Here is a 25,869-nt window from a genome sequence, read left to right as displayed (position 1 = left end):
CTTTTTAAATTGTAAACTTTGAGCTTAGTGTTTGTGTTTTGTCACGGATTGTCAAAGGGAGAGTTTGTTAGGTTCTAAAGATTTAGGATTTTATGTATTTAGAACTCTAATTTGTATTGTTGGCAAACCATGATCAAAACAGGTTGTTTAGTCTTGTTTAAGCTTGCTCAAAGTTAGGTCTTTCATGTAAAGTTGGAATCGAGTGGCTGCAGATGCATTGGTACATTTCGGCCTGGCTCGATCGATCGAAGGAAAGACTCAATCGATCGAATTTCGGGCAGAATGTTTTTCTGCAGAATATTCCAGCTCAGCCCTAACTCATTAAACATTTTGGGTTTTCTGTTTTTACCCTAGGTATATAAAGAAAAACCCTAGCCACATTTTTAGCGTTGCTCCAGTTAAGTTGTTGCTCATACTTTGCTGTTTTGTGTAAATCTCTTATGAGATCTAGAGGAGCTTTCCTTTACACAAAGTTTAGGGTTTTCAAGGTAGAGATTACTTCAACATCTTGATGATCAACTCGGTTACTACCATAAAAGCTTAAAGAATATCAAGCGTGGGTGCTTGTAGCTGATTGGAGAATCCAAGAAAGAAGGAGTCCATGGATTCGGAGCTTGCACGTGGTCATGTCAGTAAGTTCTACTGGTGGGTAGCGTTAGGAAGTCAAGCGGGGAGCTTGTAAGTCCTTTTGTATGAATTTCGATTCTTTCGCATAGTGGATTCAGGTTTACCTTGAGGATAGCTAGGTCAAATCCTCCCTAGGTTTTTACCTTGTGGTTTCCTGGGTGATCATATCATTGTGTCTTTTATATTTCCGCTGCTTTATACTTTTGATATGATTGTATGTTTGTGATAACCTAGAATTGCTTAAATTGACTAAGTTTATCACTTGGCTAATTAACTAGGTCAAACTGGTTGTTTTAAGGGGTCTAAAACCGTTCACTTAAAACTCAAAAATCAAGACTAGAAAATATTCTAATCAAATAAAATTTGACTTAAGAATATTTTGTGAAAAACTCCCTTTTTGATTCACTATTTTCTAGTGAATCTTATGTGTTTTACCACTAGAATCCATCCTTTTTGAAAATGTACCTTTTATGGCTTTATACAGTCAAAAAATAGGGACCTAGGGCAACTCCCAGATGATGTGGGATTCATTCCAAACCATGTTTTAATGTAGAAAACATTTCCTTTCATAGTTTCTAGAACCCTAGCATGCACACACATGCATGTGTATGCGTACGCATGCATGAAGCATGCGTGCACATATGCGTACGCATGCCGTAGGGTTTTCTTGGCCTTTCTTTTCCAAAAATAGTTTATTTGGTCCAAAAATAAGTTATATTTTCCACAAACACTTTTCTCAAGTCAATTTTCATATGACTGGACCCTAAACCAACTTTAGACTTTAGAATTCTTACATCATTGGGGAACGGGGGCCCAAGTCGTAAAGGGTACAAAATGCAATATCTACAAACACCATGAAGCCAAGGAACTTTCTTGATGACACCCCAAACACACGTACTAGGATTAAACTTCATGTTGTAAAGATTAAGGTCTCAAATGTCTCCCATAGGTCATACAGGTGGTGTACTTCCCTCTTGCTTTTTACCAACATGTCATCTATGTACACTTCTATGTTCTGCCCTATCTGCTGGATGAACATTTTGTTCACAAGTCTCTAGTAGGTTGCTCTAGCATTTTTTAGCCCAAATGGATTGACCTTGTAGCAAAAAAGCCCTTGGCTTGTGACGAACGAAATCTTCTCTTGATCAAACTTGTCCAACCTAATATGATTATAGCCAAAGAAAGCATCCATAAAACTTAACAACTGGTGTCCAGCCGTCAAATCTACGAGGAGGTCAATCCGAGGGAGGGGTAGCTATCCTTTGGGCACTCCCTGTTTAGGTCAGTGAATTCCACACACATTCTTTACTTGCCAATGGCCTTTTTAACCATCACCACATTGGCCAACTAGTTAGGATAGTAGACCACCTTAATGAATCATGCCTCTAACAGCTTGTGAACCTCTTCTGCTATGGCCTTATCTCTTTCCTGAATGAATACTCTCTTTTTCTACCTGATGGGAGGGAAGGATAGAGAGATATTGAGTTGATGAACACTTAGGTCAATTCCTAGTATGTGCTCATGACTCCAAGCAAATACGTCCATGTTATTTCTCAAGAAGAGGGTGAGCTCCTTGCGGACCGAGGAGTTGGCCTATGTGCCATGACGAGTAATCCAGTTCTGATGGCTGACATCTAGAGAAATGTCCTCCAAGGCTTCCATTAGTTCTACTGTCACTCGTCATTCTTCAATGTTTAAGGCCTGTATACTATCATCCATCTCCAACATGGCTATATAGCTTTCATGAGCTACCATCTAGTTCCCTCATGCCTCCCCTATCCTGTACTCTGTCGGGAACTCTACTAGCAGGTGGCAAGTAGAGGTGGCTGCTTTCCATGTGTTTGAAGTAGGTCACCCAATAATGTCATTGTATGCTGAAGAACAATCAACAACTAAAAATGTGATCTCTTTGGTGAGCTGTTGAGGATAGGTGCCAATGGCGACTAGTAGGGTGATGGACCCAATAGGGAACACTTTGGAACCACCAAATCTCATGAATGGTGTGTCAGGTGGTAGAAGCCGCTCCTTTTCAACCCTTATCCACGAGAAGGTAGGATAGTAGAGGATGTCAACCGAGCTCCTATTGTCCACTAAGACCCGTTGTGTATTAAAATTTGCTATTGACAGGCTGATGACTAGGACATCGTTATGAGGATGGTGGAGTCGCCAGGCATCTTCTTCAATAAAACTGATAGTTGGGTAATAGATACCTCATTTTGTACCCAATTAATAAACTTTAGTCCCCGGTCCCAATGATAAGAGCTTTTCATGTCTACAAAAGTTAATTGCAGTTATTTTGATAGTTTAGAAGTAATCACAACTCAAAAGTGCTCAAATCACTTTGGAAATGATATTGAAAAATGGTCTTTGCATATTATTTTTCCCATAATTTTTGATCTACGACAAATTTGCATGCATTTTGTTTTATTAGAAAGTAGACTTCCTATGCTTCAATTTGAACACAAATTGTGCCTAATTAGGACTAAAATTGAGTAAGTTATGACCATTTGAATTTGGGCCATCAGAGTTGTCAGATTATGATTTTTAGGGACGCATGTGTATGCATGAATCATGCATTCGTGTGCATGTCCTAACCATGCACATGCACACTACTTTTCAAAAGCCTAGAACTTCATTTTTTAGGGCCTTAACCTCACTTTTTGATGGGCCCTAGCCTCTAGACCCTTTGGAACGTTCAAAACCCTTTAAATGAGTTTGAAAACCATAGTTTAAATATATAAATACAACCTTATTCCTCCAAACTCAAACCCTAGCCAAAGGGAGACTCTTTTAACTAGAACTCTTCCAAAACTCTTTCATTATCTAAACTTTCTACACATCAAGCATTGGGTGCATTTTTTGGTTCTTCAAAAATTCTCTCTACTACTCATTAGGGCAGAAACTACTTTCTACTCTAAATAAAAAGCCTTCTTCAAACAATCTCTCTAAGAATATCTTTTAATTTTGAGTTGTGATTACCTATTAACTATCGAATCCTTTGATTCCCTTGATTATCATTTGATCTTGTTATGTAGGCACTGAGGGCTTGGCCTGTATGCCAATACGGGTAATCTAGTCCAGATGGTTGACATCTAGAGAGATGTCCTCCAAGGCTTCCATTGGTTCTACCGTCACCCGTCGTTCTTCGATGTTCAAGGCCTATAGATGATCATCCATCTCCAAGATGGCTATGTAGCATTCGCGTGCTACCATCTAGCTCCCATGTGCCTCCCCTATCCCATACTCCATCAAGAACTTTACTAGCAGGTGGTAAGTAGAGGTGGCTACTCTCTATGTGTTTAAAGTTGGTCACCCAATAATGTCATTGTATGCCGAAGAACAGTCAACAACTAAAAATGTGATCTCTTTGGTGAGCTGGTAAGGATAGGTGTCAATGATGACTGGCAGGGTGATGGACCCAACAGGGAACACTTTGGTACTGCCGAATTCCACGGGTGGTGTATTTGATAGTAGAAGTTGCTCCTTGTTGACCCTTATCCACTGGAATGCAGGATAGTAGATGATGATAGTTGAGCTCCCATTGTCCACTAAGACCCGTTGTGTATTGAAATCTTCTATTGATAGGTTGATGACTAGGGCATCATCATGAGGGTGGTGGAGTCGTCAGGCATCTTCTTTAGTAAAACTGATAGTTGGGTAATAAACACCACATTTTGTACTAGTTAGTAAATTTAGGCCCCAATCCCAATGATGAGCTTTTCATGTCTACAAAAGGTAATTGCAACTATTTTGATAGTTTGGAAGTAATCACAGCTCAAAAGCACTCAAATCACTTTGAAAACAATGCTGAAAAATGACATTTGCTCACTGTTTTGCCCATAACTTTGGATCTACAATGAAGTTTTGAGTTTGGTTATTTTATTGGAAAGTAGAGATCCTGGGCTTCAATATGAACTTAAATTGTGCCTAATTAGGACTTAAATTGAGTAAGTTATGACCATTGGAAGTTGGGCCATTAAAGTTGTCAGATTAGGGTTTTTGGGGATGTATGTGTACGCATGAATTGTGCATGCGTGCACATTCCCTAACCATGCGTGCTCTCACTACTTTTCAAAAGCCAAGAACTTCAATTTTGAGGGCCCAAAGCCTCCCTCTTTGATGGGCCCTAGCCCTTAGACCCTTTGGAACGTCTAAAACCCTCTAAATGAGTCTGAAAACCCTAGTTTAAACATATAAATACAATCTTATGCCTCCAAACTCAAACCCTAGCTATAGGGAGGCTCTTTTTCACTAGTGCTCTTCCAAAACTCTTTCTTTCTCTAAACTTTCTGCACATCAAGCATTGAGCATGTTTTTTGGTTCTTCAAAACCTCTCTCTACTACTCATTAAGGCATAAACTACTTTCTAATCTAAATCAAAAACATTTTTCAAACAATCTTTTCAAGAACATATTTTTATTTTGAGATGTGACTACCTATGAACTATTGAATCTTTTGATTCCCTTGATTATCATTTGATCTTGTTATGTAGGCACTGAGGGGCCGGTTAAATATCAACTAAATTGTGTTCCATAAGCAAGGTAAGTCTCTCTTCATGGATCTTCCTTAATTTGGATTTTTATAACTTGTGTTCTTGTTGTTCTTAATTGATTTATTTGTTATACATGCTTAGAAATATGATTGATTTGCTCGGTTTTGATTTGTTATGTCTCACCATATTTTGATTAGAGTTGAATGATTGGATATATTGATGAACATACATGTTTTAATGTGTTAAGTGTTGCTCTTGTTTGTTGTTAGATCCAATGCATGTTTAAGAATAGTTTTTTATTTTTTATTTTTTTTATTTGATATCTTTGTTGTTAGTTTAGGTTGTTTAGTTTTATAGTAGAAGTATGCTAGGGTTTGTTAAATTGCTATTTTGTTTGTTGTTCTGAAACTGTGTATGCATGCACATGCTCTATGCACATGTACGCATACTCAAAGTATACATACGCATACAGTTGGGATGCGCCTGCATACCCTATGTATGCGCACGCATACTCATGCCCAGAAACATAGATTTAGAGTATTCGCTATTTTGTTTGTTTTGATTAGTTTTAATCACATGTTTAGGTCTTGTTAAGTTTAGTTTTCACATGTTTAACATTAAGGTTAGTAGAATAACTTGTTTCACATGCTCGGCTTAATAGATTGATGATTAGGGTTTATGCTTTAGTGAACCACATGAACATTCATGAGAACTTATACATGCATTGGTGCATAGGTATTGAGGTGTTATGGTGTAGCGAGACAAGTGAGGTAAGTCATGCATAATTACATGAACATGCATTTGATATCATTAATGAATATGATGAACTTTCTTGATTGATGAACATGATGAATATGCTTGATTAATTCCCTTGATTAGTGATACTATTTTGTGATGTGCTTGCTGCCCTTGGATATATATTGCTAGATGAATGGTAGGGTTTTATGTTATGGACGAGTGTAGGACATATGCCATGTTTGGATGTTAGATGCATTTTAGTGTGTGTAAGTATAGAATAACATATTAGAAGATCCTTTGGTTGGATTAGGATTTGGAACACAATCAATGGAGGCTGACCTACAGGTTGGGTGGGGTTGGGTGCCTAAAACCTTCCCATCCCCATACCTAAACTCTAGACACCTGCTTTAGTAAAGATTAGTCCTTCCACAAAGGCACTATATTTATGGCTCCTAGACTAAATCTAGGTGGAAACACCATTTACACCGTCCGCCATGGTCCAATCTAGGCCAAGGCATACTTCCCATGGATTTGAGGAAACCCAAATGCACCATCGCGAGCATTTACGCCGATATGGATTGTTGACCCTCATCATCCTAGGCCAACGACTGGTGATCCGGACACTCTGCACCATCTGTAGATAGGTCTTCCTTGCCTTTCTAAAGGAACCAGCCATCGTGCTTCCTCTCACAATTGCCCTTATCTCTCTGAGTGGACCTCTCAATCTTTCTTCAGTCCGTTGGATGGGTTCTGAATCCTTGGGAGGGTTTTCACTGGCTTTTTCTCTCCTGACGAACCATCGTGGCTTTCCCTACTTGATGAGCGCTTCTATTTATTGCTTCAAATTATAGCTCTTAGAGGTGTCATGTCCATGGTCTCGATGGAAACAATAATACTTGTTCATTGGCCTCTTATCATCCCTTCTGTCATTTGTTTGGGCTAACTTTCTTCCTCTATCTAGATAAAGGTCATCTTGCCTCTCTCTTTTCTTTAGTCTGCCCCCTCAAGCTATCAATGCATCCTTAGTGTTCATATAATTCATAGCTTTATATAGCATGTCAACCATTGTCTTCGAGTCATTCTTGTAGATGGAGAAAATATTCGTAGTAAAACTTACCCGCGAAAAGTTTTGTGCTTCAAAGGCATTTTTTGCAAGTAATTTCGCGAGAAAGTTACCCGATAAAACTCGTGTTTTCAGTTTTTGAAGGGAAAATCTGAATAGTTTTCAAAGGTTTTCATGAATAAATAACCACCATATGAACATGATAAATAGAATTTGATATCAAAACTGAATTCCATTGATGCTATAGCCTTAAAGTTCAATTCATCATACTTGAAACAACATCATAACATCGATATCAGTTTTCATTAAACCATAGTTTCAACAACCATGTAGAAAATTAAATACATATTTAATCTTCTAACATCATGAAACTATTATTTCTAATTCCAAAACTCACAAAACATGTTATACATATTGGAAATTGAAGACCGCTCTGATACCGTTTGGTGGAAATATGAATTTACGCAGCGGAATATTAATGGAGCTACTTCATTCAAAATTGATAACATGTGCTATGTAAGTTTCAGAATATGAGAACAAGAGAGTGTACCTTGATGCAGTGAAATTCAAAACTTTAGAAGTACTTGGGAACACTTTTAATTTTCACTCCAATTCCACTTGATGCCCAAGAAGTGTGGTCTCTCAATCAGGTATATGTGTATGTTCTAGAGAGAATGAAAGGGTGTCTAACACTCACATACATTCCATTTCATGTAACTTGTTGTTGTTCCAAAAATCTGTATGTTTCTCTCCTAACAACTAATTATCTAATTGGGCTAGCCTTTTGGGCCTTTCTAGTTGGGTTTTAGTATGTGGCTTGGAATGGGACCAAAAGGGAACAAATAAGACACTAGCTCCAATGGGCCTTGGGTTTTACTGTCAACTCTTGACAAGTCCAAAGTTACAATTAATTATATTTAATATCACTGTATAAATATAATTGCACTCTAGGCCTTATTAATAAATTATATCCCAAGACTTTATTGTACATGCAACCCCTTCATAAAATATTCGTAGTAATAGAAAGTCATGAAAGTAGACTGCCACTTTGTAGATTACTACTGCATCTTAATCCTTGAGTACCCAGTTTAATCTTTTAAGTTATTCATTGTATATTTATGAAATCCAATTTCATAAATATATACTTTAGTAACTATTTACTAAATTAGTTAGGCCTAACATTCTGAATAACAAACCCATTAAACTTATCTCAAGAGAACATTTTGTATCTCCGTTAAGAGACTATGAATTCCATCTTAAGAATATATGTTCCATCAACACTAAATGTGGCTACCCAACATATTGAGGTTTTGACCGTTACTTAAGATCTCACTCCTAATATATCAAAGCAACCTACACTTCACGATCAGGTTCATTATTCTCTTAGGATTAAGAGTTCATGTAAATATAAGTCATGAGATTTATTATTCATTTGACAGTCATTAGGAGAATAATAAATCTCACAGCGGTCCAATTCAATATGTCTTAACTCTTAAAACATATCAACATACTAACTAGAAGTCTCTACTTCCATGATCAAGACAAATCATCTTAGTTAATATGTTATAGTCTTCACAGATGAAATGCCCAATTTCATCACCGACTACGAACTAAAATTCTGAGTTTACAAAGAACTTGTGATTTATATCTTCTATGACTTTTCACATAAATCACATACTATGCATCTCATGGACTTATATGATAATGTCTAAATATTCATGTTACCATTATTTTAGATAATAATAAAACAACTTTATCAATCACAATATTAAGTCATACATAATGTCATACTTAATATTATACATAGTATCATACAATAGAATTTAATGGCACTAATCCTAACATGCCCGTTAATGAAATGTGTGACAAAGTGTCAGTGTTGGGGGCTATCTTACTAAACCAAACTCTAGCCGGTCTCTTGAGTGTGGTGGGGAATGCTTTGCACATGATTACATCTGAAACCCCTTGCAAATGCATGAGAGTCTTGAATGACTTTAGATGGTCAAGCAGGTCCGATGGACTAGTTCGTCTAGGTTGGTGGACACTGGCCCCCTCATAACGTTCATCATCATATCCATCTTTTATTTCATTATTTGCATGTCCTATGCCATGCACATCACGCTACCTTCCAGTTTAGATTGATGGTCAGTGTCCTCTTGTCGATCCCACCTACTAGCAACGTTGCTTTCTTCCTAATCTTCCCTTTCCTACCGTTCTCCCGTTGAGAGGTAGCTGTCATTATGCTCGTCATTGTCCCGTTTGTCCTGTTGGTTGTTAGGATGGCGTTCATTCCTCTAATTCAATTGCTGCTCTAACTCCTAATTACGTTGGGTGAGCTACTTGATTGCCACAGCGAGTAACGCACTTGCCTTTCTAAGGCTTTTGGGGGGGGGGGGGGGTGGGGGGGGGGGGGTTCCAGTTTCCTGGTTGATAGTAGCCATCAATCTCATCTGGACCATGCAACTCTTTGTCTTAGAAGCGGTGATATGGCTAATCACTCGTTTTGACAGATGGCACCAACTGATGATGCATAAAAATCATTAGTATGTTGATCATCCACACGCGCCAACTAAGGCACCTAAAAAATAAGAGAAAAAAGAACCAATAAAGAGCACTAGTAAGGAGCCGACCAAAGACACTCCGAAGGTTAAGTCAGTGATAGGAGAATCTCCAAGAACTTATTAGTTTAAAAGATATGAAATTTCATGCACCTTAAAGAAAAGGAGGTTTAGTGCTTACATAGTGGTGTAAGGCTTGACCAAGATCCTTTGAACGAATGAGCTTTCCTTGTAGAGAAGATTTGGAGTTAAGGCTCCGAGATCTAGGGCTTCTCTTCCCATATAAGGAAGATATGAACATGTAGTAGGGTCTTTGGGCATGGTATGCAAATTATTTCCATGTAGAGACACATGAGTGGAGAACACGTAAAGGCTTGTGGGAACCATATTACTCAACTATCGGTATGATCATTCATTTGTTGGAATGGTTATCCATCCATTGGTATGCGAGTGGAGGATGAGCAGTAGATTGTCTTTCAGGCATATACGTGAGCTGCCTGACAGGTCCTTAAGGAAAATGGGGATCAGAACCATCAGGGCTTTAAGGATTTGTCCCAACAGGTCTATGGTAGGTGGAACCCAATGGAGGGGGTATTCATCCTAACAGGTCAAAGTTCCCAAAAGACTTTTTTAGATGAAAATACCCCTATCACCAATGGTGCAAGATTTAGAGCTACGGTCGTCAAGATATCATGCTTGGAAGGAAGGTGACGCAGTGCTAAAATATTCTATGACATTTTTCCTTAAAAAAATTGCATCTTCTAATCTGGGGCAGATATCATCAAGCCTTTTTCATAAAACATAGCCAAAACCTTGTTCTTCAAGATGATTAAGCTAGATCACTCCAGTTCCTACCCAATCGGTACAGTTTATTGCACGAAATTAGCCCAAAAACTACTTGTTTTTCCTAAAGAAAAAAAAAATGAAGATTTGTTTAGGAATTTTTGGTATTTTGGTGATATCTCATTCGTTTTAACTCCGATTTTGGCCCGTAAATTATCATTTCAAAGGAAAAAAATATACCCAACGAGACGGTCCCAAATTTAACACAATCCAACAATTGGACCCTTTTAGGCATTGAAATTTGTATTTTTGCACATTTTTTTTACTTTTCTTTTTTAATTTTGGCATTTGTTTTGACACATGAATCGGAGTTGGACAAAATACGATATCAACACCAAAGGCCCTTGAGGCAAGTTTTCCAAGGCCCTTTGCCATTAGCCAGTGAGGAAGGAAAAATTAGAGATATGGTCTCAACATATGGTTGGAACTGGTCAGCGATCCCTTTTGAGCTTCCCCCAAATTGCAAGAAGGAGCTTTGGGTAACCCCATTTCCTATGGAAACTACTAGCCAAGACATTGGATGGGAGCAACACATGGGGAATTCAACCTCAAGAGTGCATACATAATTGCTTCAGGCTTAGGTCCCCTTCAACCTTTCCACAGTAAATGGGTTTAGGACCTTAAAACCCTTCCTAGAATCTAGACTTTCTTATGGAAGTGCTTCCACAATAGTATTCGAGTTAGAGAGTGCTTTGTATCAAGAGGTATGGCTATGGACACCACTTATCCCTTATGTCATGGTGGTATGGAATCAATTGTTCATGCTCTTTAAGACTATCCTTTCGTTAAGTCTATCTGGAATCATTTGGGAATTCCAAGCAGTAGTGGCCTCTCCTTTTCTCAAAACCTCCATATCTGGTTAGCTATAAACTGAACCATAGAGAAAGCCACTTTGCAATGCTCTATTCCTTGGAGGGTGGTGTTTCCTATTGCTATATGGACAATATGTGTTAGGTTCTAAAGACTTAGGATTTAATGTATTTAGAACTCTAATGTGTATTGTTGGCAAACCATGATCAAAACAGGTTGTTTAGTCTTGTTTAGACTTGCTCAAAGTTGTGTTGTTTATATAAAGTTGGAATCGAGTTGATGTAGAAGTTAATGTGCATCTTGGTCTGGCTTGATTGATCGAAGCTTAGGCTTGATCAATCAAAAATCGGGCAGATGCGTTTTTCTACAGAATTTTCAACTCAGCCCTAACTCAGCCTCAAAGCTTAGGCTTGATTGATGAGTCTTGATGTGCATGAAATATATACAAAAAAAGTACTCACATATCTACATATTTATACTTACTTTTATGTTATTTTATTACTGATTATATAATATCTTTGTGTTGTAGGTAACAAGGGCTTTACATGCAAAGTGGGGCTAAGCCAATTAAATTCAAGTCCAATTCGGATTAGGATTTCAGCCTGCACATCAGTTAGTATTTTTAGCATAACTTTCAGCTCAGTTATCCAATCAAGATGATTCAAGTTGGCTGGAAAGTTAACTTAAAAGGCTACAACTTTGTAGTTTACCAAAAGTCCGAATTCTGACTTTAAATGGGCCAAAATCTTCGGTTAAGTAAGGCCTAAAAATCTGGGATTTTCTCAAAACGGGAATTCAACTTGTAATAGGATTCCTTGACCATTTGAAGGCTCTTTAGGGTAAAAAGAGGAGAGGAGAAACCTGAGAGGAAAAGGAGGTGCCGCATAGAAGAATTTGCTTTTGGGAGTCTTTATGAAGAGGTGGATCTGACGACAAAAGCGAGAGCTTCATGTTGATCAACCAATGCAGATGAAAGACATAAGTTTTATTTGTTTTCTTTTCAATTTTATTATGAACTAATTTTATTTTCTAGAGCATTGATGTAGTCTAGCAATGAACACACAATTTATTTTCTGAGTTATTTTATTTTTAATATTTCCATGATTGAGTGTTTAATTCTTATTCTTAATGCTCACTATTTTTTACAAATTATAGTTTGATCAATTGAATTACAATGAGACCGAGAGGTAATTTGTTATTTTAGTTCTAGAATTAAACACCATTAGTTAAGCGAAAGTAGAGATGCTTTACCACGACTAGTGTGATTTTACAAAAAATTCAAAGTACATAATGAGTCTCCAATTAATTAAATTCACATAGAGATATGGAATTGTTAGTTGAAGATATTTTTGATATTATTCGAGAGAAGATATTGAATACTTAAGGAATTTTTAATCATCAACGGGAGATTATTAGAATTTAATAATTAGGAAGGATAAATTGTGTGGGATTTGTTAGGTGAAATCAATCGCTCTAGATCCATTCTTATCATATTTTTACACTGTTAGATTTTTACGCTTTGTTAATGCTTTTTATTCGTAGATTTATTTTTCTTAAATAGTTTAATTTAATTTAGATAGTAGAACATTACATTTATTTTCAATTTTTCCAAATAGTAATTAATTTAGTGAATTTCGGTACTCAATAACATAGTTAATCCTTGTGGGTTCGACACTCGTTTTCTAAAAACACTTTACTACTTGTTACGATTCTGTACACTTGTAGATTATTTTACACGAACAAGTTTTTGGCGCCGTTGCCAGGGATTAACTATTTGTTATTGATATTGATACTAGCTAGATATTTACTACTTTGGATTTTATTTCACTTATTCAAAAATTAAAAAAATTTTAAATTAGTGCATCTGAGTTTGTTTTCTTTCTTTTCAGGAATTAGAAGTGCATGACCCGATCTAAATTGTTAGAGCATACACTTTTTGATCCTGAAATTGAAAGAACCTTACGTCAGCTCAAGAAAGAAAAGAAGAAAGAGGCCAACACATCTCTGTCTAAAATGGCCGATCAAGAGCAAAAGGCATTAAGGGATTATGTTATGCCCTCTGCAAATGGAGCTACATCGAGCATAAGGAGGCCAGCCATACAAGCCAATAATTTTGAGATCAAGCCAGCCATCATTCAGATGATGCAGCAGACTGTCCAGTTCGGGGGGCTGTCATAAGAGGATCCTAATGTCCATATTGCAAATTTCTTGGAAATTTGTGATACTTTTAAACATAACGGAGTGACAGATGATGCGATTCGACTAAGGCTTTTTCCCTTCTCACTTAGGGATAAAGCAAAAGTTTGGTTGAATTCTTTGCCACCTGGCATCATTAGTACATGGGAGGAGTTGGCACAAAAATTCTTAGCAAAATATTTCCCTCCTGCAAAGACAGCAAAGCTAAGGAATGATATCACCACGTTCATCCAATTTGAGGGTGAATCATTAAATGAAGCATGGAAGAGGTACAAAGATTTATTGCGAATGTGTCCTCATCATGACCTTCCAGCATGGCTTCAAGTGCAAACATTCTACAATGGTCTAGGAGCTACAAACAAGTCTATGGTTGATGCAGCAGCTGGTGGAGCTTTAATTAGTAAAACCCAAGAGGTAGCTTATGAACTTCTAGAAGAATTGGCATCCAACAACTATCAATGGCCTACAGAAAGAGCAATGCCAAGAAAGACAGCTGTAGTTTTAGAACTTGATTCTATTACCTCATTGGCAGTACAAATGGCAACTTTGTCTCAACAACTAGGTAAAATGAATGTTAATGCTATTCAAACTAATGTTGTTTGTGATCATTGTGCCGAAAATCATTCAAGTGTCGATTGCCAAGTGGGAAATCCTTTTTCCCAATCGAGTTATGGACAGACAAATTACGTGTCAAATTTTCAACAACAAAATAATCCATACTCGAACACGTACAATCCTAGATGGAGGAATCACCCCAACTTCTCATGGAGCAATAACTAAGGGCAGGCTAAACCACCTCAGCAATTTCCACAGCAAGAGAAAAAGCCGACACTTAAGGACATGTTCATGCAATACATGCAGAAGACAGATGTGGCGATCCAAAACAACTCAGCTTCAATCCGCAATCTTAAGGTGCAAATCGATCAGCTCTAAAGCATGCTCACAGAGAGGACTATAGGAACTTTGCCAAGCAACACTGTCACCAATCCGAAAGAACATGTAAAGGCAATATCATTGAGAAGTGGACGAACATATGAGGAGCCAAAAGTAACAAATGCCAAACAAGATGAAGCTGTGGATAATGAGGAGTCAAAGATGAAGGAAGCTGAGTCAGAGATGAAAGAAGTGGAGCAAGCTGAGAAGACTAAGGAGAATGAAAGAGCTTCAAAATCCAAAAAATCCAGGGAAGTTACTTTTGAGACTTATTCTCCTTCAATTTATGATCCACCAATTCCTTTTCTGCAAAGATTACGAAAAAACAATGTGGATGATCAGTTTTCTAAATTTCTAAGTATATTTAAGCAATTGCATATTAATATTCCTCTCATTGAAGCTTTGGAACAAATGCGTAAAAATGCTAAATTTTTGAAGGATATTATATCAAAGAAGTGGAAATTGGAGGAGCATGAAACAATAATGCTGACAGAGGAGAGTAGTGCAATCTTACAAAAGAAGATGCCGCCTAAGCTGAAAGATCTGGGGAGTTTCACTATCCCTTGCACTATAGGAAAATCTTATTTTGATGGAGCTGTATGTGATTTAGGGGCAAGTATTAATCTAATGCCTCCCTCTGTTTTCAGGAAATTGGGTCTTGGAGAAGTAAAGCCGACCACTATCTCTTTACAATTGGCGGATAGATCTATTAAATATCCAAGAGGAGTCATTGAGGACGTATTAGTAAAAGTTGACAAGTTCATCTTCCCGGCTGACTTCATTGTCCTTGATATGGATGAGGACGAGGAGATCCCTTTGATATTGGGTCGACCTTTCCTTGTGACGGGGAGAACCTTAATTGATGTCCAGCAAGGAAAACTTGTTTTGAGGGTCAGAGAGGATGAGGTCACTTTTGATGTATTTAAGTCTATGGAATTTCCTTCCAAGACACATTCTTGTTTTCAAATAAGTGACCGAGACATGATCATGGCCAATGAGACTTGTGCAATTGATTTTCAAAAGTTACCACTTGAGGTATGTCTTACTCGCTCTACACCTGTTAAATTCAATAATGAAGAGGTTAAAGAGTGTGAAAGATATTTGGAGGCTACACCACTTTTTCCTCCTTCAATGCAACCAAAAGTAAAAGACTTAAAATCATGTCAGCCAACATCTCCACCAGAGGAACCACCTAAACTTGAGCTCAAACCGCTTCCATCAAATTTAAGGTACGCTTTCTTAGGCCAAGACTCTAGTTTTCCAGTTATTATTAACAGTTCTTTGAGTGATGTAGAGGAGGAAAAGTTGCTGAGAATTTTGCGGGAACATAAAATGGCTTTGGGTTGGACAATCTTTGACATCAAAGGAATTAGTCCTTCAAATTGCACACACAAGATTTTAATGGAGGATAACGTCTAGCTACAGACGTTAAATAAAGCGCTTTTGGGAGGTAACCCAAGTTTTTTTTTTTATCTTTATGTTTATGTTTTTATTTATTTTTTATTTATTTTTTGTTTTATCTTATTGTTTTTTCTTTCGTTTTGTAGGAATAAAGAGACCAAAGAAATCTTCAATGGGCACACGGCTACACCTCAAGGAAAAATATTCAATTAAAATCAGGGGAGCATCTCTTCTCCTTTCTCATTCTTTTATTTAGTTTTTCTTCCTTTTTCCTATTGAGGACAATGTGAAATTTAAGTTTGGGGGAAGGGGATTTATTTTATTTATTTCAAAAAAAAAAAAAAAACTTTCTTTTGCCTAGCTTGAGGTTTGTGTTTTAAGTTTATTATACTACTCTTGCTTAAAGAATTTCATTGCTTTCATGCTCAATTCATTGCACATGCACGTAGCCACTCAGACACAACTTGTTGTTAAAGGATAAAAATGATTAGAAAATCTTGATGATAACAATGTGGAGACTATAACCCTTGTGAGTTTTGAGCCAATCATTATTTTTGGAGGGTTATTTATTTATTTTCTAATCTTAAAGTTCATTTGGAAGTGCGTAACATATTTCCCTTGTTGTAGTCTCATTGTTCTTGCTTTTGGCCAAGAAAAAATGATTTTATGCCACACTTGAACCTTTTAAAGTCATTGATGTTCAATGAACTATACAAGTCTTTGAGAGATGAGATTAGGCAATTTTTGTCTACTTTGAGCCATATATGTGTTTTTTTTTTTTTTTTTAGATACATTATCGCTAGTCACCCCATTGAGCCTTTTAATTAGCATTTCTTTCTTATAGTCCTTATCCATAGTGTTTCAAGACGAAATTTGATCAGTTTGTTTCAATGTGGTGGTTTGTGCGAGAATTCAAAGAAGAAAGGAAAAAAGAAAAAAAAAATTGTACAGAGTTCCATTTACTCCAATGTTTTGAGTTGCTTAGTAACTAGGGGTATTCATTACCAATGTTTACTCTTACATCAAACCGTAACTAGAAATATGAGTATGCAAAAGCACTTCAAGTTTGTGACTTGTTGAGTAACTGGGTGCATCCATCACAAATGCCTACATTCACGTCAAAAGATAAGTGACGACTTGAAGTAAGTAAAAAAAAAAAAAGGAAAATGTCAAAAAGAAGTAAATAAAAAGGGTTCTCATCAAATTTTGAGAAGTGAAATGTAAAGGAGTATTGCTTTGAAGAAGAAGAGTTGAAAAAAAAAATGTTGAATGGAAATTCCAAAAAGAGTTGACATTCCGACAAATCTTGAAAACACTTCTTATATTTACCTTTACCCATTTTGATTTCATACCCTTTACTTTTACCCTACATTACGTCCTAATAAAATCCTTATTTGATCTTGAAGATTGTGTAGTTCAGATATTGATGTGACTAAATAAAAAGTGTGGTATAATTTTTTTTTTTTTTTGGCATCTTTTCATGAGACTACTTGTTCTGTCTTGATTAAGCATTTTTCATGTGATTTATATGTGAGATTTTTATTTTGCTTACATTATTCCACTCACATATATTGTTGAGAGTGTTACACCCCATTTTAGAGTGATTTCATTTGTTGAGTGGTAACACCAGAAATGTTTGATTTGAAGCATACTTTCAAATAGAAATTCGAGTCAAGTTTATTCTAAAACTACGAGTATGTTTGGGTTAGCTACCACTTTTCATTCACATTGAGTTTTGATGGCATGAGAAATTTCTTTAGCATTTGTAGTGTTTATTTTCAAAAAAAAAAAAAAAAATTGGATTCTCTTTGTTTTGTTTATTTTAGTATTCATTCTCAGAATTTTGTGGGTATATTCCCTGCAAAACCTCATAAGATTACAACTCTTCCACTAGTGTAAGCTAGGGGTTTAAAGGCTTGTTGCATACGCTAAATGGAATCGAAATTTCCAGTGAAAGTGGATTAGTTAGGATATTTTCTTTGTTTTGTTTTACTCTTTATTTGTTTTGCTTGAGGACTAGCAAAAGTTTAGGTTTAGGGGTATTTAATGTGCATGAAATATATACAAAAAAAGTACTCACATATCTACATATTTAGCCTTACTTTTATGTTATTTTATTACTGATTATATAATATCTTTGTGTTGTAGGTAACAAGGGCTTTACATGCAAAGTGGGGCTAAGCCAATTAAATTCAAGTCCAATTCGGATTAGGATTCCAGCCTGCACATCAGTTAGTATTTTTAGTACAATTTTCGGCTCAGATATCCAATCAAGATGATTCAAATTGGGTTGGAAAGTTAACTTAAAAGGCTACAACTTTGTAGTTTACCAAAATTCTGAATTATGAATTTAAATGGGCCAAAATCTTCAGTTAAATAAAGCCTAAAAATCTGGGATTTTCTCAAAACAAGAATTCAACTTGTAATAGGATTCCTTGACCTATTTAAAGGCTCTTTAGGGTAAAAAGAGGAGAGGAGAAACCTGAGAGGAAAAGGAGGTGCCGCATAGAAGAATTTGCTTTTGGGAGTCTTTATGAAGAGGAGGATCTGAGGACAAAGGCGAGAACTCTATGTTGATCAACCAATGCAGATGAAAGACATAAGTTTTATTTATTCTCTTTTTAATTTTATTATGAACTAAATTTTATTTTCTAGGGCATTGATGTACTCTAGCAATGAACATACAATTTATTTTCTAAATTATTTTATTTTTAATATTTCCATGATTGAGTGTTTAATTCTTATTCTTAATGCTTACTATTTTTTACAAATTATAGTTTGATCAATTGAATTACAATGAGACTGAGAGGTGATTTGTTATTTTAGTTCTAGAATTAAACACCATTAGTTGAGCGAAAGTAGAGATGCATTACCGCGACTAGTGTGATTTTTCAAAAAATTCAAAGTACGTAATGAGTCTTCAATTAATTAAATTCACATAGAGATATGGAATTGTTAGTTGAAGATATTTTTGATATTATTCGAGAGAAGATATTGAATACTTAAGGAATTTTTAATCATTAACGGGAGATTATTAGAATTTAATAATTAGGAAGGATAAATTGTGTGGAATTTGTTAAGTGAAATCAATCGCTCTAGATCCATTCTTACCATATTTTTACACTGTTAGATTTTTACACTTTGTTAATTCTTTTTATTCATAGATTTATTTTTGTTAAAAAGTTTAATTTAATTCAGATAGTAGAACATTACATTTATTTTCAATTTTTCCAAATTGTAATTAATTTAGTGAATTTCGGTACTCAATAACATAGTTAATTTTTGTGGGTTCGACACTCGTTTTCTAAAAGCACTTTACTACTTGTTACAATTCTGTGCACTTGCATATTATTTTACGCGAACAAGTCTTTTGCACTAGTTGCAAGATTAGAGTCAATTCAAATTCTTCTCTCCATAGCATGCATTATGAACTTCAAGCTGTATCAAATGGACGTGAAGAGTGCTTTCTTGAATGGATTTTTGAACGAAGAAGTATTTGTTGAGCAACCAAAGGGATTCCATGACCCTCACTTTCTTGGTCATGTGTTAAGGCTGAAGAAGGCATTATATGGGCTGAAACAAGCACCAAGAGCTTGGTATAATCTCCTTACTCCATACGTCTTAGATTATGGTTTCACGAGAGGTCAAGCCGATCGAACTTTGTTTGTCAAAAGAGATGAGAAGTCTCTCCTTGTTGCTCAGGTATATGTGGATGACATTGTCTTTAGATCCACAATTGATCATCTAGCTCATGAATTTTCAGAAGAAATGAAACGAGAGTTTGAGATGAGCATGGTGGGAGAACTGAACTACTTCCTAGGGCTTCAAGTGAAACAACGAGAAGATGGGATATTTATCTCTCAAGAGAAATATGCCAAGAATCTTATAAAGTGATTTGGCCTAAACTCCAAGAAGCACACTTCCACTCCCATGAGTTCCTCAGCAGAACTAAGTCGTGATGTAGTAGGTACAGAAGTGGATCCAACACTTTATCGAAGCATGATCGAGAGTCTCTTATATCTCACTGCTAGCAAACCAGACATCGCTTTTAGTGTTGAAGTTTGTGCTAAATTCTAGGCAGCACCAAAAGAATCACACTTGACTGCGGTCAAACGAATTATCTGCTACATTAATGGCACATCTGATTATGGAATTTGGTACTCAAAAGACTCGAATGAGTGCCTAGCTAGATATTCTGACGCTGACTAGGCTCGATGTATTGATGATAGGAAAAGCACTTCCGGTGGGTGTTTTAATCTTGGAAATAACTTGGTGTCATGGATGAGCAAAAAGCAAAATTCAGTCTCTCTTTCAACGGTTGAAGCCGAATAAATTGCAGCAACAAGTTGTTGTGCACAACTATTATGGATGAAGAAGCTTCTACATGACTATGGAATCACTCAAGATACTATGTGTGTATTCTGTGATAACACTAGTGCCACAAATTTATCAAAAAATCCAATCCAACACTCGAAATCAAAGCATATCGAGATCCGGTACCACTTCATTCGAGATTTGATGATGGAAAAGACTGTGTATTTAGAGTTCATCCCCACTGACAACCAGAAGACAAACATATTCACTAAACCTCTTGATGGTCCGAAGTTTGAGACTTTGCGTAAGACCATCGATATCGGTATCATTTCTTGAACTTTATCTCATGTGTGAACCATTCTACTCTCTGTTGCATACCTGTCTTTTTGGTCTCACATGGTTAGTTTGTTCATGTTTCTCTTTCAAGTTTTTGCTTTGTTTTTGTTTGTGTTTTGTTTTTGAGTGTGTTTAAAAAAAATTCAAAAAACCATAAAAAATTGAAAAATCTTCAAAAAGTTTGATCACCTGTTTTGTGTATTTCACATGTGAGTTTTGCCTAGTACCTTCATACTAATGGCGTAATACATTTCCGAGCTTAACTTGTATTTATATGTACATTTATCTGAGTGGAAGATATCTTGAAAACTATGTGTGATTGTTGTAAATAGATCTTCAAGCTTATCATGAATGATTGATCAATAGTCTTGATGGTCTTGATACTTGCATAGACTTGTGCCTATATATCTTCCCACTTTATTTTTTTGTTTTCACAAAAGAGCTCACTAAATGTAAATCTCTAAATGAAAAGAGATATTGAGCTGCAAAAACTTGTCGCATATATTAGTATTTGACTAGGAAAAAGGGAAAGCAACTTTTATTTTGAAATGTATAGTGCTCAAAAAGCCAAAGGCTAATTCTCTATGTTGAAATATCAAAAATTTCAAGCACCAATCTCAAAATGAGATGTATTATCCAAAATGGATCAAATGTCATGATTTATACAGAAGGCAAATGAAAAGTTTCTAAGTTGTGTAATCATTTTGTGGGAGGTCATATATGTTCATTTCTATAATTGAGATAGACCACTTGACCTAGTATCAGTTGTGTATGACTTGATTGAATTGATCATTGAAACTTCACTCTGGTCTAAGGACTTTTTCACACTTAATACTCACCCACAACACACAAGACTTTGATTCAATGAATGCTTATTTCATTTATGTGATTGTACATGTTCAAATGTGATGTGTAGGGCTGTCCAGACCCGACCGGAACCCGTCAACCCGAAAAAACCACCCGACGCCGACCCGATAGCAGCCTGAACCGAAGGTCCAGTCAGTCGGCAGCGGGTCTCCATTTTCAAAAACCGACGCCGGCGGGTCGAGTGGCGAGTTTGCATCTCCAAAACCCGAGCAACCCGAACCCGATTGAAGCTGTAAAAAAATCCGGCCATATCCTTCAAAAACAAGCAAGATCCGGCAATATCTCGACCAGATCTGCTGAGATCTCGACCAGATCCGGCTAGATCTGGTAGGATTTAGCCAGATCTGCAAAAATCCAAGCAATTTTTAGCGAAAAATGTAGATTTCGATGGATACTCGATGATTTTTTTCCAGATTCCAGCTGATTTTTCCAGATTTCGGCGACGTTTTTTTTTTAGATTTCGATGCCTTTTTTTATTCCGACAACCGACCGACCCGACTGATGCTCACCCTCACCCGAAACCAACTCGACCGATTTTTCCGGCCGATGGTTTCGGGTTCCTCCGCTCCTCCACCGGACGCCGGCGGGTCGAGTCCGAGTTGGGTCCAAAACCAACCCGGCCCGACCCGTGGACAGCCCTAGTGATGTGTATGCTCAAATACTTGTTGATCAAACCCAAAAATATTTTTGAGTGTTTTATTTGTTTTTTAAAGTGATTTTATACTTTCGTGTCTTTTGTTTTTGTTCAAAATGCATTTTTGTGTTTGTCTTCAAAAATTGGTTCAGAGGTTGTCTAACAAGAAGCTCGCGACTTAGAGCTTCCCATGAAAAGGGCTTAAGGGAAATAAAATTTTTCAACATGTCACACAGAGACTATCGTGACTGTATTATGACTACCTCGCAACCAATAGCTGCTCGTGAAATGCTCTTTGGCTGAAACTAGATTTTTTCAAAATTAGACAGAAGTTACTGCGACAGTCTCGCAACTGTTTCGCGAATTAAAGCTTCTTGCGAAAGCTGATGTGGGGCCATTCTTGCGACTATTTCGCTACTCTCTAACTCGCAAAAAACACGTGTTTTCAGTTTTTAATGTAGTAGATGTGACAGTTTTTCAAAATCTCTCATTTCCCTCGCTAAGCCTCTCTCGAACCATTTTCAATCCAAATCACTAGTTCATTCAAACCCCATCATTTTCAAGCAAAATTTCCGCACAATCCTTTCAAGATATGTACCTTTTACACTTTTCTCATCTTTCATTTTCAGATTATGCAGTTTTTATGCTTAGGGTTTGAAAATTGGGGATTTTTGAAAAATTGGGTTGGGTTTCCTTTTAAAGTGAAAACTTTTCAAATTCTTTGATTAGGCTGAGTCCCATTTGCTGTTTGTGCATCTGTGTTGGCCCATTGTGGCATTTTAAGCATGTATCAAGGCATTTTTCCATATGTTCATGTATTTTTCATATCTGTTGTGCATTGTTGCATGTCATGTGTTTGACAGATTGTCTAAGTGACAATTCTGTGTTGTTTTGGACTCAACTAAGTTCCAATCTTTTATGTTGGTCTTGTCTGATCATATGAATCTTTAATCATCTTGTATGTGTTTTACATACTTTGTTCAGTATGTGCCTCAATGCCATGCCATGCACACCCTAGGCACCTTCTAGACACACCCTCATGCATCAACACATGCACTATCATGCATCAGCACACGCACCTACATGCACATACATGCACATCTTCTTAACCTCATGCATTATGTTTTTATGTTCTTGGTTTATATGTTTTAGCATGTTGGTTTGAAGTTTTTGTACTCAAATGTCTCCCACCAAACATGTAGCCACCAAGAAATCAACCAAACGTACACACACTGATTCTGATCATTTCAAGTCTGCTGAAGCTGATATTAAGTATAATGACTACTATAAGGATAAGACGATCATCATGGAAAGGGTGGTTCAGTTAGAAACTCTTGAGGACACATTCATCCCTGAGGTGTTCAAAGAAAGGACTTGGACCAAGCTGTTGAACCCAGTTGGGGTTGTGTACTCAGAAATCATTCAAGAATTTTTCTCAAATGCTATTGTGGAAGATGACAATATAGTTTGCTTGGTGAGGCACAAGGAGTTCATGATCACGAGGGATAGTATTCAAGAATTTTTGGAGATTTGTCCTCCCTTTCAGCCAATGTCAATCCAATATGAAGAGAGATTGGGGTCTACTGAGGAAATGATAAAGATTCTTGGTGGTTCACCAAAGATATCATCAATGGATACAATTCGATTTTCACCGGATATGAGAACAGTAGCATATGTGATAATCCACAACTTGTATCTGGTCACCAATCTCATTACACTATTAGCTCCAAGGACGAGGTTTCTCTACGACCTTTTTACTCATAAAGAGATTGATATATGTAGTAACATTTGTCACATTCTAAAAAAGAGCATTACAAAGCAGAATCTGATCAGTTCTAGCCTTTTTGGCCATTCCGGTCAAAAAGTGGGAGACAATTTTGAGGGGGAGCTGCGGAAGAGCTTGCATAGTGTTAGGAGGAGAATAGTTTTAGAATAATAAACATTGGTTATTGGTTCATAGATGGTTAAGACGGTTAATTTTTTGTTGTTTTTATATCTACTGTGTTATGTATTTACTGCTTTTGTTTAAAGCTTTGACACTTTGTTTTTAAGTTAAGTTTATTATCAGTATTTTTTTGTTTACCTCTATGCTTTGTAGCATTCAAAACTTTTAAGATATTGCTATTATGTCTTAAGTGCCTCACTATTGTGCCCTAGTAGGATCTTTTATCCTAGATGCAAGTACTTCGTGTATTTTGCATTGGTTAAGTGTTGGACATGCAATTGTTCCTATGGATTGTTCTTAATTGCATTGCGTGTCCGGATGAGCATTTAATTGCTAAATGTTCATTGTAGTCATTCTTTAATGACTATTTTTTTTTTTTATCAAAATGTGCTTACATGTCATGATGTGCTTACAAACTTGATTGCACTTTACTTGCTCATGTATGTACCTTGTGTTTAACTTGTCATAAGCTTAATGAAGGTTTTGTTTGTGTGCAAGTGTTTTATGTAACAGGTATTTACTTGCAAGTGCTTCACAGCTTCTAGATTAGGTGTGAGTGAGTTTTGCCACTGTTCCTAAATTCACGTTTAAGTCTAAAGTTTGTTTTAGGGGTTTTGTCACGGAATAGCCAAATGGAGAGATTGTAAAGTTGTTATTTACAACTATATGTTTTGTTGGCTTATATTCCGTACCAAATTTGATTGCAATTATTTTCAATCTATTGTACCCTGTTTTTATTGTAGGATTTCATTGTAAGGGTTGTGTGATAAAGAGAGTAGTGTGAAGACTCAAGCATTTGAAGGCTGAAGAAGGTTTCGCGGGTATCTCGCGACTTAGCATTCCGCGAAGTATATAATGTGCTTTACACATGCTGGAATGCGAAGAGTCAAGCCAGATGGTGACAGCTGTGCCTCGCGAGTATCTCGCAAGTAAGGCCTTCCCGCGAGACACCCATGAAGCATTCTGTTCTACCAACCTGTCCAATCTGATTCACACTTTTTGTGCCTACACTATATATACCCATATTACCCATAAATGTAAAGTAGAGTTTCTGAGAGAAAACCCTAGCCAAACACCTTGAGAGTTAGAGATTGTTATACCCACAATCCTCTACACATTTGTTTTGGAAATTTCCTCATCTCCTACCTCTCCATTTCCATACCATTGAGAGATTGATAGCCCAAACATTTACCACACCCTTTGAGAGTGTTAAGTGAAGTTTTGGTGCTGCTGGAGAGCATTAGAAGAAGCTTAGAATGGTAGATGCAACATGGAGCTTGTTGCGGGATCCGGTGAACTAGACAAGACACAGTTTCGAGAAGCCTTATTGGAGTAGGAGCTTGGAGGGCTTAGGTACAAAGGGTAGATTAGGCTTGGAGGGTCTCTTGCTCACCCTTGTATCCCAACTAATTATCTAGTGGATCGATTTTTGCTTGGAGGGCGGCAAAGAGGGTTTTCACTGACTTCTTCGGTTTCCTTTTTGATAACACGTCTCGGTGTTATCTGTGTTTGCATCCCTCTTCCCTACTCTTGTTCATTTCATTTTTACTGGTGTGTTGCTTTAAATATAGATTAGAGTTGTTGTCTTACATATACGCTTATGTTTATACTATTCCACACTTAGTATTAAGTTAGTGTAAAATCAATCAAACTGTAACTTTAATTTGGGGGTCTAAACAGCTCATGTGTTTTCGACACATTTCTGAGCTTTCATATCTGTTGCTAGATCTACTAGTTCTAAACTTGATCAAATGCTAAGTGTTCAAAATGCTCCTTCTGACAAATCTGGATTAAGTTTTGTTGAAAGCATCTCTGTGACTGCACCAAATTCCACAAAATTTGTCCCTTCTTCTTCCTCTGAACACCATGTGAGTGAGGTTGTAAGTGAGACTGCTAAACCAGTAGAGGTCACACCTCCTAGGAAGATTAGGGTTGATCTAAAAGAGTCTAAATCAAAGGAGTCCACCCTTTCTAAGGACAAGATGCATGGTAAGCCTGTTTAGGTTTGTCATTTTTGTGGAAAGTCTGGACACATTCGTCCAAATTGTTACAAGCTGCAGGCAGCTAAGTAAGCAAATAAGCCGAAAGTGCCTCTGCCTTAAGCACAAGATC

At 36.8% G+C, this 25,869-nt stretch overlaps 1 protein-coding gene and 1 non-coding gene across 2 annotated transcripts; one reads left to right on the top strand and one right to left on the bottom strand.

Moving 5' to 3' along the window:
- Positions 1–13,528: 13,528 nt before the first annotated feature.
- Positions 13,529–13,635, bottom strand: LOC112022952 (small nucleolar RNA R71). The gene has a single exon (XR_002883995.1). It is a non-coding gene; the product is annotated as a small nucleolar RNA R71 (small nucleolar RNA).
- Positions 13,636–14,263: 628 nt separating this feature from the next.
- On the top strand, positions 14,264–15,679 carry LOC112022950 (uncharacterized). The gene has a single exon (XM_024055570.2). It carries the CDS (start codon positions 14,264–14,266, stop codon positions 15,677–15,679), a length of 1,416 nt encoding a protein of 471 aa, XP_023911338.2.
- Positions 15,680–25,869: the final 10,190 nt, after the last annotated feature.

The sequence above is a fragment of the Quercus suber genome, unplaced genomic scaffold (genome assembly GCF_002906115.3).
Source record: "Quercus suber isolate HL8 unplaced genomic scaffold, Cork oak 2.0 scaffold_31, whole genome shotgun sequence".
NCBI lineage: Eukaryota > Viridiplantae > Streptophyta > Magnoliopsida > Fagales > Fagaceae > Quercus > Quercus suber.
This window is presented reverse-complemented; position numbering and strand designations above follow the sequence as displayed.

What these genes read in the sequence shown, in the direction of transcription:
- LOC112022950 (XM_024055570.2), top strand. Translation starts at nt 14,264, where the DNA reads ATGCTCACAGAGAGGACTATAGGAACTTTGCCAAGCAACACTGTCACC.